At 43.8% G+C, this 17273-nt stretch overlaps 1 protein-coding gene across 1 annotated transcript; it reads left to right on the top strand.

Moving 5' to 3' along the window:
* The first annotated feature begins 332 nt into the window (after positions 1-332).
* On the top strand, positions 333-5293 carry LOC141138973 (E3 ubiquitin/ISG15 ligase TRIM25-like). The gene has a single exon (XM_073624709.1). The coding sequence runs from the start codon at positions 567-569 to the stop codon at positions 2139-2141; it is 1575 nt and encodes a 524-aa protein (XP_073480810.1). The 5' UTR covers positions 333-566; the 3' UTR covers positions 2142-5293.
* The last annotated feature ends 11980 nt before the right edge of the window (positions 5294-17273 follow it).

Raw genomic sequence — 17273 nt, 5'->3', positions numbered from 1 at the left:
GACACACTCTTAAGGCCCATACACACGATCGGACTTTTTGACAACAAACATGCAAATTAGCTGTTTTAAGGCAACATTTGGCCGTGTGTACGCTCCATAGGACAAACTTTTTCGGTTTTCATCGGACAAATGTTGGCTGTGCGAACAGACAAACTTGGCGGCAACAAAAGTCCGATGTCGGCAAATCCGATCGTGTGTACACAAAACCATTGGACTTTAGTACAAAGTACAAACACGCATGCTTAGAACCAATGCAAAAGATCAGACAACAATGCAGAAGTTGCCCAAAGGGTGGCGCCAGAGAATTCAACGTCCTCTTTTGAAGTGTCGTCAGTACGATGAAACGTCACTACGTTCGTGTTTGTTGCCTAAAAAGTCCTGCCGTGTGTATGCTTAACAAGTTCACGGCCAACGCCTTTTGTACAGAAATCCACGGGAAAGTTTGTACAAAGTCCAATCGTGTGTATGAGGCTTTAGCCTCACTTGGTGAGGAAATTCCATAACTGAAAAAACTTGTTTTGGATAATAAGTAACTTTGATGTTCATTTCCCTCTCTCCTGTTAGCGATGGCATCTGCAGATCTGAGAGCGGAGCTGGATTGTTCCATCTGTCTGAACATTTATACGGATCCTGTAAACTTGAAATGTGGACACAACTTCTGCCTGGTCTGCATTGACCATGTGTTTGATACACAGGAGGAGTCTGGAGGTTATTCCTGTCCTCAGTGCAGGAAAGAGTTCCAGGAGCGACCTTCACTACACAGCAATTTATTTCTGCGTAACATCACACAGCGTTTCCTGTCTGCTTCACCAGATTCAGAGAAGTCCGGCATCTCCTGTACTTACTGTATTCACACCTCCGTACCTGCTGTGAAATCCTGCCTGCATTGTGAAGCTTCTCTATGTGATGACCATCTGAGAGTCCACAGCAAGTCACCAGAACACGTCTTATGTGACCCCACCACCACCCCGGAGAACAGGAAATGCTCAGTCCACAATAAGATCCTGGAGTATTGCTGCACTGAGGACTCTGCCTGTATCTGCATCACCTGCAGTTTAACTGGAGAACATCGAGGACACCAGGTGGAAACTCTACAAGAAGCCTTTATAAAGAAGAAGAAGAAACTGATAAATAATCTTCAGAAAATGATTACTAAGGGAGAGAAGACAGAAGAAAGAGTCCGGAGTCTGCAGGAACACAGGGGAAGAGTACAAGGCAAAGCAGAAGAAGAAGCAGAGAGAGTCACTGCCCCGATCCAAAATCTCAGGAAATGTCTGGAAGACCTGGAGAAGAAAGTTCTGAGTGTGATCTCTGGGTCGGCAGAGCGCATCATAAGCCCAGTAAATGGTCTGATCCAGCAGTTGGAATTAAAGATGGAGGAGCTGTCCAGAAGGATTCATCCCTTAGAGGAGCTGTGTGCCACGATGGATCCATTGACCGTCCTACAGGAACCAGACACAAGTGACTTGTGTGATACTGAGGATGGAGATGATGATGACAGAGAGAGACATGATAAACTCCTCCATAATGGAGGGGATCTGGATTTGGCTGGGGCCTCACTTATGTTCCGCACAGGCATGTCTGATATAATAACTGGTATTATTGGGGTTACTGGAGGGATCTATATACAGAAAGCTGACTTATTATTGGATGAGGACACAGCTAATAGTGGTGTATGTATCTCAGTTGATAAGAAAACTGCATACAGGTCAGGTAACTACTATCGTCCAGATACTGGGAAGAGATTTAAAACTTATTGTCAAGTTTTAAGCAGACAGAGTTTCTCCAAAGGGAGACATTACTGGGAAGTAGATGTCCAGAGCTCCAATAACTGGGGAATTGGGATGTGTTATGACAGCATAAACAGGGATGGGGATAACTCCTTGATCGGATATAATTATGTGTCCTGGGGTTTGTCCAGGAGGGGTAAAACGTATACAGCAGTACATTGCGGGCAAGAAATCGAGCTCCTTGACAATATTCCAGGTAGTCGAGTCCGGATATATTTGGACTGTGAGGAGAGGCAGATCTCCTTCTATATGTGTGACCCCCTCCGCCACCTCCACACCTTCACCGCCATCTTCACTGAGCCCCTCTATGCTGTGTTGGGTGTGCGGCATTCATGTATATCAATATCTTAACCCCTATCTGCCGACCTAACACATATATGCGGCCTCACTGCCCTGGGCTTTTTTCTGTGGGGCCGTATATATACATATCTCCCTTTGTGCTGGGAGCGTGCCACACGGTGACCTCCCAGCACAGAGACTGGGGTCTCACCGTGAGCTCCGGGCCCCGTACTAATGATCGGAACTTGGAACTCCCAATTCCAGGTCACCTGATCGCTGTGGTAGCCTCTGATTGGCTATCACAGTGATCAGTCACTGTGAAGCCTGCCCCTGTCTTTCTCTCTCTGTGACTGGAGAGGATAGATACAGTGTATCTTTCTCTTTCGCAGAGAGGAGAAAAAAAAAGTTTGTGTAAAAAGATAAAAAATAAAATGAAAACAAAAGAAAAAATACCTAGATGAAGGTTTGATTTAGGTTAGTGCCAGGGTTAGTGGTTGGGTCAAGCAAGGGTCAAATGTCAGGCTCAAAGGTCAGGGTCAGTATATTTTGGGCAGGATTTTTTTTCTTTAATTTTCATCAGTGTCAATGTCAGTATATTTTAGGAAGGACAAAAAAACCCCAAAAAAGCAAAATGCGCACTATTTATTGCTTCTAGGCTGTACTATGGATACAAACAACAGCTAACATACACATGTGTTATCGCTGTGATCGTCAGGAGAAGGAGAGTTTATTTTGGCTGGTTCTTTGGTGGTATGTTATGGCAGTAACAAGAAATATACAGCTAAGTTTTTTACTATTTTGGGGCAGTTTTCCTTTGATAAGAAAAAAATGCAGGCGATATCCATTACCATTTGCTAGAGGTGCAACGGATCAAAAAACTCACGGTTCGGATCATTCCTCAGATCAGGAGTCACGGTTCGGATCATTTTCGGATCAACAAAAAATAAAATCTCCCCCACTGTAATATCCACAATCTCCCTATTGGCAGGGTGTGGCAGAGTATTTGCAGAGTATTGGCAGAGTATTGGCAGGGTATTGGCAGGTATATTGGCAGGGTAAATTGGCGGGTATATTGGCAGAGTAATGTCAGGGTATTGGCAGGGTATTGGCGGGTATATTGGCAAGGTATATTGGCAGAGTATTGGCAGAGTATTGGCAGGGTATTGGCAGAGTATTGGCGGGGTATTGGCAGAGTATTGGCAGGGTATTGGCAGGGTATGGCAGAGTATTGGCAGGGTATGGCAGACTATTGGCAGGGTATGGCAGACTATTGGCAGGGTATGGCAGAGTATTGCAGAGTATTGGCAGGGTATGGAAGAGTATTGCGGAGTATTGGCAGGGTATGGAAGAGTATTGTCTGGGTATGGAAGAGTATTGCAGCAGGCATTGCAGAGTATTGCAGCAGGGCATTGCAGAGTATTGGCAGGGCATTGCAGCAGGGAATTGCAGAGTATTGGCAGGGCATTTCTGACATCCGATCTCTCCCCTCCACTGTACAGATCAGTACACAGAGGGGAGAGAGGAACCGGCTTGTTACAAGTGATCGCTCTGTCATTCGACGGAGCGATCACGTGCTAAACGGCCGCCGGGTGTACCAAGATGGCCACCGCTCCGGAGCTAGGCCAAAGCCGCGGCCTTTCCTATGGCCGAGGCCACAGAGCACTCCGTGGATTGCGGGTGTCCCGATCCACGGAGGTTGATCCGTACGGATCACGGATCGATGACGATCCGTTGCACCCCTACCATTTACCACCGAATTAAAGCCCAAATTGTCTAGAAAAAAAACACAATATAATCCACCTGGATGCACAAAGTAGTTGTGATATGTATGGGTTGTCTGGGATTTTTGCTCACTCACATTGATCATTATGACCCCACGGGGTAAGATCTTGCGTGGAGCCCCAGATCGAGGGAGATTATCAGTGGTCTTGTATGTCTTCCATTTTCTAATTATTGCTCCCACAGTTGATTTCTTCACACCAAGCTGCTTGCCTATTGCAGATTCAGTCTTCCCAGCCTGGTGCAGGTCTACAATTTTGTTTCTGGTGTCCTTCGACAGCTCTTTGGTCTTCACCATAGTGGAGTTTGGAGTGTGACTGTTTGAGGTTGTGGACAGGTGTCTTTTATACTGATAACAAGTTCAAACAGGTGCCATTAATACAGGTAATGAGTGGAGGACAGAGGAGCCTCTTAAAGAAGAAGATACAGGTCTGTGAGAGCCAGAAATCTTGCTTGTTTGTAGGTGACCAAATACTTATTTTCCACCATAATTTGCAAATAAATTCTTTCAAAAATCAGACAATGTGATTGTCTGGAATTGTTTCCACATTTTGTCTCTCATAGTTGAGGTATACCTATGATGACAATTACAGGCCTCTCTCATCTTTTTAAGTGGGAGAACTTGCACAATTGGTGGCTGACTAAATACTTTTTTGCCCCACTGGCTTTTTTTCAGCAGGAACTAGAGGGAACTCAGTTCCACCACCTCTGGCTCAGGTCTTCTGCTCCCTGCTCACCACTATCACTTGGTAACACTGAAGTCCAGCTTCTGCATTTACAAGTGATAGCTTATATCCCAGTAGCTCCCACAGGTCAGATCTCCTGCACAGATCCCACTGAGTGCTGGACAGGGACAAGGGAGATACAGAACAGGTGCCCAGGGTTCAGTACAGTCATGGGCAGGAGAGGGTGGGTAGTAGGCTGCACCCTCTGTGGTCTCCATTTTTTCCCTGGTGACCAGTTGTTGATGCTCCTACTGCATAATCTCCCCTGCAAGTGACTGTAGTATAGTATAGTATGCTGGGAGGTACTACAGCCGGATAGGTGCTTCAGCTTAATATTGCAACAAAGGTAAGACATATGACAGATGGTGGAGCTTTTAAGGAGGGGGGAGAAGATGAGGGCAGTGGAGGGAGGGGGTTGTATGCAGAGGGAAGAGTTACTATTTGATGCCATTTGGTAGGTATGTGTATATGGCGGGTGTGGTTGAGTTCCTGCACCTATTCTCTGAAAAAAAGCCCTGGTATATACACATCCAAGTAATTAGACAAATAGAAAAAGCATGTATGTCATAAATAACAATATGGAAAGCACCTGTGAGCATCCAGAGTCCAAAGTTTAACCATTAAGCAGATGGAGAGAATCCTCCCCACCTGCTGAAGATTCATATATTGAAAATGCATGTAGTAAAAAACATGAACAATCTTATATTCGGGAAAAAAGAGACACCGGTGCAACCTAAAAAGAAAAAAGACATAACACATAAAAACATAACACATAAAAAATGTCCTATGTAATAAAAAACTTCCATGCACCAACACATACACAACGAGAGAAGAGACAGAAACATCTCTCCCCCCTGTCTCAATGCTGGTGCATGTAGCTCAAAGATATCTGATCCGCTAAAGATAATAAGGTCCTTCCTCTATAATAATTCATGTCCATATAATTGTACAGTGACAAACTTAAGGTTGCTAGAATCTTCCACGTTTACTATTCACCGCTGTAAAGCGTCAACATCGCCCCAAAAAATCGCTGAGGCTAGACCACACATATTACATAGGACATTTTTTATGTGTTATGTCTTTTTACTTTTTAGGTTGCACCGGTGTCTCTTTTTTCCCGAATATAAGAGTGTTCATGTTTTTTACTACATGCATTTTCAATATGTGAACCTTCAGCAGGTGGGGAGGATTCTCTCCATCTGCTTAATGGTTAAACTTTGGACTCTGCATGCTCACAGGTGCTTTCCATATTGTTATTTATGACATACATGCTTTTTCTATTTGTTTAATTACTTGGATGTGTATATATCTCTGTATGTATATTCTGCACTCTAGCTATGACTAAGCACCGTGTCTGGTGTGAAACATGTCAGCGGCTGTGCAGTTAGTCTGTACTTACCCTTGATGCCTTGATTTAAAAAAATGTTTTCAATAAAGGTGAATATTTGGAGTGCGGCTATCCAGCTATACATTTTTTTCTATTTCTGGTCCGGCCGCACCTAGAGTATGCTGTCCAGTTCTGGGCACCAGTCCTCAGGAAGGATGTACTGGAAATGGAGCGAGTACAAAGAAGGGCAACAAAGCTAATAAAGGGTCTGGAGGATCTTAGTTATGAGGAAAGGTTGCGAGCGCTGAACTTATTCTCTCTGGAGAAGAGACGTTAAAGAGGGGATATGATTTCAATGATTTCAATGGAGACCCCACAATAGGGATAAAACTTTTCTGCGGAAGGGAATTTAATAAGACACACGGCCATTCACTAAAATTAGAAGAAAAGAGGTTTAACCTTATTAAACTGCATAGAGGGTTCTTTGAGCGGTTAGGATGTGGAATTCCCTTCCACAGGCGGTGGAAGGGAATATTAGATAAGCACCTGAACGACCGCAACATACAGGGTTATACAATGTAATACTGACATATAATCACACACATAGGTTGGACTTGATGGACTTGTATCTTTTTTCAACCTCACCTACTATGTAACTGCCCCCACCTATAATTGGCCTTTGCAGCAAGGAACACATGGAAGGGCGATGCATGTCAAAAACAAAAAACAAAAATTCCGAGCTCACGCACCAGCCAGCCTGCAAAAACGTAATTGTCCTGTCTAACAGTTCACGTTAAAAACAAGGGGGTTAGTTTGCACACATTTGCAAATACATGTGTAACCTGCCCTTAATCTATCTGTTATTACATATGTGCTCCAACTCAGGAGACTCAACATGAGAGAGTTAGGATTGCTAACTCATTCCAGCATCCGGGGTTTTGGCTATGGCACTCTCCTTGTCCACCTGCAAGGGGGGCAACTGAGTACTGGTACGCCTGTTTGCCTTATGGGAAAGGGAAAGGGGGCTGCTATAGGTGAAGAACACAGTAGTCAGTTAGACAGGACAATTCAGTTTGTTGCAGGCTGGCTGGTAAGTGAGCTGGGAATTTTTGTTAGTGATTTCTCTGTACCGGAGTTCCCAGCTCCACCCACCTGATACTGACATAACAAAGAAGAGCCTTTCTCTTTTTTACTTAGTATTTATTTTATGTCGTAGAGATTACAACAGGAGGAGTGCACCGTGAAATCAGAAGAATAGAGGTAAATCAATACTAAAGAAAGGGGGGAAGGAAGAAGGCACAATTTATTGATTATGGTTTATAGTGATCTATGACACGTATTGAAGGAAGGGGAAACCTACTTTATAAATTTAGTTAAGCACGTTTGGACACGGGGGGAGGAGTTGAGTAAAGTGATATTAAAGATGAGAGGGGAAGAATCACAGTAGATTAAGGAAGGGAGGGGAAAGGAAAGGGAAGGGGAAGGGAGGAAAGGGGAAAAAGTGTTTTTTTTTTTTTTTTTTTGCTCTCTCTCACATATGCACAAATTATGCAATTACGAATTTTAGGCGTTCACGATACAAATTAGAATAAGGGGGAAATCACTAATTTTAAATAAATATGAATACACGCTTTGGGAACTTTTTTTTTTTTTTTCTCTGTGTTATAGTTTTGGGAAATCACTTATAACTTATAATATTGTTAATCACGTTTGTATGTAGGGGAGAGGGAGTTGGAGTAATATAAGGATAGGGGTGGATGGAGATTTAACAAAGAGGAAGATGGTTAAGGGAAAGGGAGAGAGGGAAGAGAAAGAGAAGGGGAAAAGTTTTTTTTTTTTTTCCTTTCTACCCTGGTTAAATGGGATACATGGGGTAATTGATGTCTCGTTATTGGATTTTGGGTTGAAGTAGGGGTATAGTATGTTGTATGAATGTTAATGTATTATGTATCATATAAATGAATAAAATTTTAATTATTAAAAAAAAAAAAAAAAACAGGAGGAGTGAGACTGTCACCATTTCAATCTATCACTAGTATATGGTGTCTCTGTTATATCGTATCTGCATTCTAAAGGGTCTCTACTCTAATTTTTCACTATTACAATGTGTACTTGAATCTGTCAGTAGTATAATGTATTACAATGTATCTGTATTTGAATCTATTAATAATATTATCACAGTTATAAAGAATTGCTATTATAGAGGATCACTACTCATTGTATCACTTATATAAAGTGTGATGATAACAATGTATCCCTGTTATAAGATATCAGGCAGGGTGGAGGGTGTGTAGGAGCGATTTCAGTGCAGCGCTGCAATCCGGCAATCTATCAGTCTATAGCATTGCACAGATGAAGCTTCTTAATAAAGAAAATATAACCCATTCCTTACTAGAGAACCTGTCTATTATTATTATTATTATTATTAATAAAGAAAATAGAACCCACTCCTTACTAGAGAACCTGTCTATGATTATTATTTTTATTATTATTATTATTATTATTATTATTATTATTATTATTAATAATAAAGAAAATATAACCCATTCCTTACTAGAGAACCTATTATTATTATTATTATTAATAATAAAGAAAATATAATCCACTCCTTACTAGAGAACCTGTCTATGATTATTATTTTTATAATTATTATTATTATTATTATTATTATTATTAATAAAGAAAATATAACCCATTCCTTACTAGAGAACCTGTCTATGATTATTATTATTATTATTATTGTTATTAAAGAAATTATAACCCATTCCTTACTAGAGAACCTGTCTATGATTATTATTATTATTATTATTATTATTATTATTATTATTGTTATTAAAGAAAATATAACCCACTCCTTACTAGAGAACCTGTCTATTATTATTATTTTTATTATTATTATTATTATTAATAAAGAAAATATAACCCATTCCTTACTAGAGGACCTGTCTATTATTATTATTATTATTATTATTATTAATAATAAAGAAAATATAACCCATTCCTTACTAGAGGACCTGTCAATTATTGTTATTATTATTATTATTATTAAAGAAAATATAACCCATTCCTTACTAGAGAACCTGTTTATTATTATTATTATTATTATTATTATTAAAGAAAATATAACCCAGTCCTTACTAGAGAACCTGTCAATTATTGTTATTATTATTATTAAAGAAAATATAACCCACCCTTACTAGGGAACCTGTTTACTATTATTATTATTAAAGAAAATATGTGGTACGGATGATCACTGATGTGGCACGGATGAGTACTGATGTGGCATGGATGTGGCACGGATGATTGCGGATGTGGCATGGATGATGACTGATGTGGCACGGATGAGTACTGATGTGGCATGGATGTGGCACGGATGATTGCGGATGTGGCATGGATGATGACTGATGTGGCACGGATGAGTACTGATGTGGTATGGATGTGGCACAGATGATCGCGGATGTGGCATGGATGATCACTGATGCGGCACAGATGAGTACTGATGTGGCATGGATGTGGCACGGATGAGTACTGATGTGGCATGGATATGGCATTGATGAGTACTGATGTGGCATGGATGTAGCATGGATGTGGCACAGATGAGCACTGATGTGGCATGGAGTACAACTTGTCATGCGACTTTGCAGTCCCAAGTCACAGGACAAGTCGCACAAGTGTGAAAGGGGCCTAATATGACCCCCGTGCTGGTGGAAAGGGGCAAACAAGGACGTCCTCAATTGCCTGATGTCCTTCTTATCAACCTATTATGTCATCAGTTATTAGGACACCAGCAACTGGCCCGCATGATTGTAATGCTGCAGTATAAATAACTATGACTTTGTGTAAAGGCCCGTACACACGATCGGACTTTTTGACAACAAACATGCAAATTAGCTGTTTTGGAGCAACATCCGACCGTGTATATGCTCCATCGGACAAACTTTTTCTGTTTCCATCGGACTTTTGTTGGCTGTGCAAACGGACAAACTTTCCGGCAACAAAAGTCCAATGGAGCAAAGTCCGATCGTGTGTACACAAAAGCATCGGACTTTTGTACAAACTACAGTACCTGCCCGCGAGAATGTTTCCAGCGCGAACCCATCGCGCTGGTTCTCGGCGACAGGGTACTGCACATCTCGCGCTGGCTGCAATAGGAAAAACAAATTTTCCTATTGCGGCGAGCGCGAGAGGGAATACCCCTCTGGGGGCATACCAGGCCCTTAGGTCTGGTATGGATTTTAAGGGGATCCCCTACGCCTACAGTCCCCCCCAAAATCCATACCAGACCCTTATCCGAGCACGCAGCCCGGCCGGTCAGGAAAGGGGGTGGGGACGAGCGGGCCCCCCCTTGTGAGGTGTACCAGGCCTCATGCCCTCAACATGGGGGTGGGTGCTTTGGGGGAGGGGGGGCTCCCTGTGGCCCCCCCACTCCAAAGCACCTTGTCCCCATGTTGATGAGGACAAGGGCCTCTTCCCGACAACCCTGGCTGTTGGTTGTCGGGGTCTGCGGGCGGGGGGCTTATCGGAATCCGGGAGCCCCCTTTAATAAGGGGTTCCCCAGATCCCGGCCCCCCACCATATGTGAATGAGTATGGGGTACAGCGTACCCCTACCCATTACATAGTTACATAGTTACATAGTAGGTGAGGTTGAAAAAAGACACAAGTCCATCAAGTCCAACCTATGTGTGTGATTATGTGTCAGTATTTCATTACATATCCCTGTATGTTGCGGTCATTCAGGTGATTATCTAATAGTTTCTTGAAGCTATCAATGCTCCCCGCTGAGACCACCGCCTGTGAAAGGGAATTCCACATCCTTGCCGCTCTTACAGTAAAGAACCTTCTACGTAGTTTAAGGTTAAACCTCTTTTCTTCTAATTGTAATGAGTGGCCACGAGTCTTATTAAACTCTCTTCTGCGAAAAAGTTTTATCCCTATTGTGGGGTCACCAGTACAGTATTTGTAAATTGAAATCATATCCCCTCTCAAGTGTCTCTTCTCCAGAGAGAATAAGTTCAGAGCTCGCAACCTTTCCTCATAACTAAGATCCTCCAGACCCTTTATTAGCTTTGTTGCCCTTCTTTGTACTCGCTCCATTTCCAGTACATCCCTCCTGAGGACTGGTGCCCAGAACTGGACAGCATACTCCAGGTGCGGCCGGACCAGAGTCTTGTAGAGTGGGAGAATTATCGTTTTATCTCTGGAGTTGATCCCCTTTTAATGCATGCCAATATTCTGTTTGCTTTATTAGCAGCAGCTTGGCATTGCATGCCATTGCTGAGCCTATCATCTACTAGGACCCCCAGGTCCTTTTCCATCCTAGATTCCCCCAGAGGTTCTCCCCCCAGTGTATAGATTGCCACCCAAATGCATTATTTTACATTTTTCTACATTGAACCTCATTTGCCATGTAGTCGCCCACCCCATTAATTTGTTCAGGTCTTTTTGCAAGATTTCCACATCCTGCGGAGAAGTTATTGCCCTGCTTAGCTTAGTATCGTCTGCAAATACAGAGATTGAACTGTTTATCCCATCCTCCAGATCGTTTATGAACAAATTAAATAGGATTGGTCCCAGCACAGAACCCTGGGGAACCCCACTACCCACCCCTGACCATTCTGAGTACTCCCCATTTATCACCACCCTCTGAACACGCCCTTGTAGCCAGTTTTCAATCCATGTACTCACCCTATGGTCCATACCAACGCACCTTATTTTGTACAGTAAACGTTTATGGGGAACTGTGTCAAATGCTTTTGCAAAATGCAGATACACCACGTCTACGGGCCTTCCTTTATCTAGATGGCAACTCACCTCCTCATAGAAGGTTAATAGATTGGTTTGGCAAGAACAATTCTTCATGAATCCATGCTGATTACTGCTAATGATATCATTCTTATTACTAAAATCTTGTATATAGTCCCTTATCATCCCCTCCAAGAGTTTACATACTATTGATGTTAGGCTAACTGGTCTGTAATTCCCAGGGATGTTTTTTGGGCCCTTTTTAAATATTGGTGCTACATTGGCATTTTTCCAATCAGCTGGTACCATTCCAGTCAATAGACTGTCTGTAAAAATTAGGAACAACGGTCTGGCAATCACCTGACTGAGTTCCCTAAGTACCCTCGGATGCAAGCCATCTGGTCCCGGTGATTTATTAATGTTAAGTTTCTCAAGTCTAATTTTAATTCCACCCTCTGTTAACCATGTAGGTGCTTCCTGTGTTGTGTCATGAGGATAAACACTGCAGTTTTGGTTACTGAAGCCCCCCGATTCACTCGTGAATACTGAGGAGAAGAATAAATTCAATACCTTTGCCATCTCCCCATCCTTTGTAACCAGATGTCCTTCCTCATTCTTTATGGGGCCAATATGGTCTGTCCTCCCTTTTTTACTGTTTACATACTTAAAGAATTTCTTGGGATTTTTTTGCTCTCCTCCGCTATGTGTCTTTCATGTTCTATCTTAGCCGTCCTAATTGCACCCTTACATTTCTTATTGCATTCTTTATAAAGTCTGAATGCTGAGGATGATCCCTCAACCTTGTATTTTTTGAAGGCCTTCTCCTTTGCTTTTATATGCATTTTTACATTGGAGTTAAGCCATCCAGGATTTCTGTTCGCTCTTTTAAATTTATTACCCAATGGGATACATTGGCTAATGCCCTTATTTAATATGCTCTTAAAGCAAACCCATCTCTCCTCCGTATTCTTTGTTCCTAATATTTTATCCCAATTTATGCCTTTTAGCAAGGTTTGTAGTTTAGGGAAGTTGGCTCTTTTGAAATTCAGTGTCTTTGTGTTCCCTCCATGTTTCCTATTTGTGTGATTTATACTGAAACTAATTGACCTGTGATCGCTGTTACCTAAATTGCCCCGTATTTCCACATCTGTGATCAGGTCTGTATTGTTGGTAATCAGTAGATCCAGTAATGTTTTATTTCTAGTTGGTGCGTCTACCATCTGACCCATAAAATTGTCCTGCAAGACATTAAGGAACTGGCGAGCCTTAAATGAATGGGCGGTTCCCTCCGCCCAGTCTATGTCTGGATAATTAAAATCCCCCATTATGATAACACTTCCCATCCTTGCTGCTAATCCAATTTGTGATAGGAGATCCGTCTCCACTTCCTCCCTCAGGTTAGGGGGCCTATAGCATACTCCCAGTATTATTTTCCCCTTAGCTTCATCCCTTTGGAGCTCTACCCATAAGGATTCCACCTCCTCCCTAGCTCCCTCAGTGATGTCATCTCTCACATTCACTTGTACATTATTCTTGATATATAGGCATACCCCTCCCCCTTTTTTACCCTCTCTATCCTTGCGGTATAGGGTATACCCTTGAATGTTTGCCAGCCAATCATGAGAGCTGTTGAACCAGGTCTCTGAAATTCCCACAAAATCCAAATCCTCCTTGTACAACAGTATCTCTAGTTCACCCATCTTGTCCGCCATGCTCCTGGCATTGGTGAACATGCCACATAGTTTAGACCGGTCGCATATTGTCCTCGTATTGGGTGTTTCAAGATTGCAACTAGGACTTGCTACTATACTCACCTTGTGTTTTTGTGCTTTGGTTAACCTACCACTAATGCCCCCAATACTACCCTCTGCAATATCTTCCGCGCTGGCTATCACTGTCTCTGGACCCTCCCCCCCATCGCCTAGTTTAACCACTTCCCGCCCGCCCTATAGCGGATTGACGTCCGGGAAGTGGTTGTGTTATCCTGACTGGACGTCATATGACGTCCAGCAGGATAACATGCCGCAGCGCGCCCCCGGGGGCGCGCATTGCGGCGATCGGTGGAGCGGTGTGTCAGTCTGACACACCGCTACACTGATCTTGGTAAAAAGACTCCGGCGGAGGCTCTTTACCACGTGATCAGCCGTGTCCAATCACGGCTGATCACGCTGTCAATAGGAAGAGCCGTTGATCGGCTCTTCCTCACTCGCGTCTGACAGACGCAAGTAGAGGAGAGCCGATCGGCGGCTCTCCTGGCAGGGGGGGTCTGCGCTGATTGTTTATCAGCGCAGCCCCCCCTCAGATCACCCCACTGGACTACCAGGGATGCCACTAGGACCACCAGGGAAGGGGCAACGTGGATGGCCAGGTATGTACCCCATGGCCATCCACATGTGCCCAATCTGTGCCAATCAGTGCCCACAAATGGGCACTGATTGGCACTATTATGTCCATGATATGCCCAGATCTGCCCAGCAATGCTCTATCAGTGCCACCTGTCATTGCCCATCTGTGCCACCTGTCATTGCCCATCAGTGCCACCTGTCAGTGCCCATCAGTGCCCACCTATCAGTGCCCATCAGTGCCACACATCAGTGCCACACATACGTACCCATCAGTACCACCCATATATACCAATCAATGCCACCTACGAGTGCCCATCAGTGCCGCCTATGTGTGCCCATCGGTGCCACCTATGAGTGCCCATCAGTGCCGCATACCAGTGCCACCTATCAGTGCACATCAGTGCCACCTATCAGTGCCCATCAGTGCCGCCTATCAGTGCCCATCATCAGTGCCCGATAGTGCCACCTCATCAGTGCCACCTCATTGGTGCCACCTCATCGGTGCCCATCAGTGCCGCCGTATCAGTGCCCATCTGTGCCGCCGTATCAGTGCCCATTATTGAAGGAGAAAGCGTACTTATTTACAAAAAAATTTAACAGAAACAAAGAAAAACTTGTTTTTTTTCGAAATTTTCGGTCTTTTTTTATTTGTTGCGCAAAAAATAAAAACCGCAGAGGTGATCAAATACCACCAAAAGAAAGCTCTATTTGTGGGAACAAAATGATAAAAAATTTGTTTGGGTACAGTGTAGCATGACCGCGCAATTGTCATTCAAATTGCAACAGCGCTGAAAGGTGAAAATTGGGCTGGGCGGGAAGGTGTCTAAGTGCCTGGTATTGAAGTGGTTAAAAACCCCTCTAACTTTTTGGCCATCTTCATTCCCAGCAGATCTGCACCCTGCTCATTTAGGTGCAGTCCGTCCCTTCTATAGTACCGGTTACCGACTGAGAAGTCGGCCCAGTCCATGTTGTCTCCATCCTTTATACCTACCTAGGGAAAAAAGGGTCAATAAATAAAACACACTACACAGGTTTTAAAATTAATTTATTAGGCAGCTCTGGGGTCTTCTTCCGACTTCGGGCGTCTTCTTCCGACTTTGGGGGTCTTCTTCTGACTTCGGGGGTCTCTCCGGCATCTTCTCCCTCTCTCCGGTGTCGTCTCCGCGCTCTCTGGTTCTTCTCCGGTGCCTTCTTCCTTCTGCCGGGCTCCTCCGCTATCTTCTGCTCTTTTGCCGCTCTTTTGCTAGCAGAGAAGCCCGGACATCTGGATCGTCTTCTTCCCTCTTCTCTTCCAGAGATGTTGACACGACACTCTCTCCGGCTGTAATGCTGTCTGTGCGCTCTGCTGTGACTTATATAGGCGGTGACCCCGCCCCCTATGACATTACAGTCCCGGGGCATGCTGGGACTGTGAGGTCATAAGGGGCCGTGGCCATGTTATTCTATGACCACGCCCCCTTATGACCTCACAGTCCCAGCAGTCCAGCATGCATGATGGAGTTCCCCCTCAAGATTCATACCAAACACAGTGCCTGGCATTGGCGGGGATCCAAGTCAGATCCCCGCACCAATGTGAACCCGGCTCGCAAGGTGTCAATCTTGCCAATAAAAGTGGTGAGATTGACACAATATCAGACAACAATACAAAAGCTGACCAAAGGGTGGTGGTAAAGAGCTGAAAAACCATGTGATTTGGTGAAAGTTGGCTGGAAAAGTCCTGTTGTCTGTATGCAAGACAAACTTCTGGCCAACTCCCTTTGTACAAAAATCCAAGGGAAAGTTTGTACAAAGTCCTACCGTGTGTATGGGGCTTAACAAAAAAGACAGTCCTGACCCACCCATTGGCACCACTAAAGAATCCAGAAGGCAATCCAGGGTGCCACGGCAACCTGGTTGAAAAAGGATGAGTTAGACCAGGCGTCTACAAACCTTCTAAACAAAGGGCCAGTTTACTGTCCTTCAGAGTTTAGAGGGGTCAGATTGTGGCTATTGGGAGTAGAAAAGGTTCTGACATCAGTGGGGAAAAAATGATGTCCCATCATTTGTTTCAGTGTAAATATTTGTGCCTCATTATTAGTGTCAGTGGGGGGAATTTGTGGCCCATCATTGGTACCATTGGGCCCAATTGTTTGTGTCATTGGGAGAAATTGTGCCTCATCATTGGTCTCATTGGGCCCCACTGTTGGTCTCATTGGGAGAAATAGTGTCCCATCATTGGGTGTCATTGGGCTCCATTGTTTGTGTCATTGGGAGAAATCGTGCTCTGTCATTGGTGTCATTGGGCCCCATTGTTGGTCTCATTGGGAGTAATAATGCTCCATCACTGTGTCATTGGGCCCCATTGTTGGTGTCATTGGGAGAAATCGTGCTCCGTCATTGGTGTCATTGGGCCCCATTGTTGGTCTCATTGGAAAGAATAGGGCCCCATCATTGGGTGTCATTTGGCCCCCATTGTTAGTGTCATTGGGAGAAATTGTGCTCTGTCATTGGTGTCATTGGGCCCCATTGTTGGTCTCATTGGGTGTCATTGGGCCCCATTGTTGGTGCCATTGGGAGAAATTGTGCCCCATCATATATTTTAATGGGAGTTTAAGTGGGGGGGAATTATGGCCCCAAAGGCAGGATAAACGCAAGAAAAGGGCCGCATCTGGACTTAAGCAATACAGCCTGGTCCAGGACCCACCTCCAGCTTAGTGATTGACAAACGAAGGGGCAGCTGCTCACTGATGAGGTCACCTCTTTCCTCTTCTCTCCCCCCATCCTGCATTAGGGAGTTAATGTATTTGTTACCCCATTTCATATTTGTGATATGTGTCTGCTGTACCATGTACTTGTATGAGAACGTCTCCTGTTCCTGCCAGTTCCTCTGCTTTACTATTAAAAACTGACCACACTAAGCAGGAGAACACAGTGTGGTCAGTTCTCTAGCTATGCTGGGAACTCAGTGTACTCTCCTTCAATGGTCAGACTTGTCCTGACAGGCCCCCCCTGCACAGCCATACACTGGGAAGCTCAGTGTCTTGCTGCTTCTCCTCCCCCTAGCTCTTATGCAGCTGAGAACAGAGGGAATGTGATAATTTATTAAAAAAGAGAAAAAATATAATTTTTTTAAAATTTATATACAATTTATATTACAATACAATTTATATACAATTGTTTTGCCTTTCATTTCTATTTCAAAATGAATGGGTTGCTTTCCAAGGTGATCATTTACAATCACGTTAATACGGACGCAGATTTAGGTACTTATACCAGCTGTATTTGAAATACATTTAAAGAGTAAC

This window comes from Aquarana catesbeiana, linkage group LG04 (genome assembly GCF_042186555.1).
Source record: "Aquarana catesbeiana isolate 2022-GZ linkage group LG04, ASM4218655v1, whole genome shotgun sequence".
NCBI lineage: Eukaryota > Metazoa > Chordata > Amphibia > Anura > Ranidae > Aquarana > Aquarana catesbeiana.
Note: the sequence above shows the minus strand (reverse complement) of the source record. Positions and strands in the feature narration are given on the sequence as shown.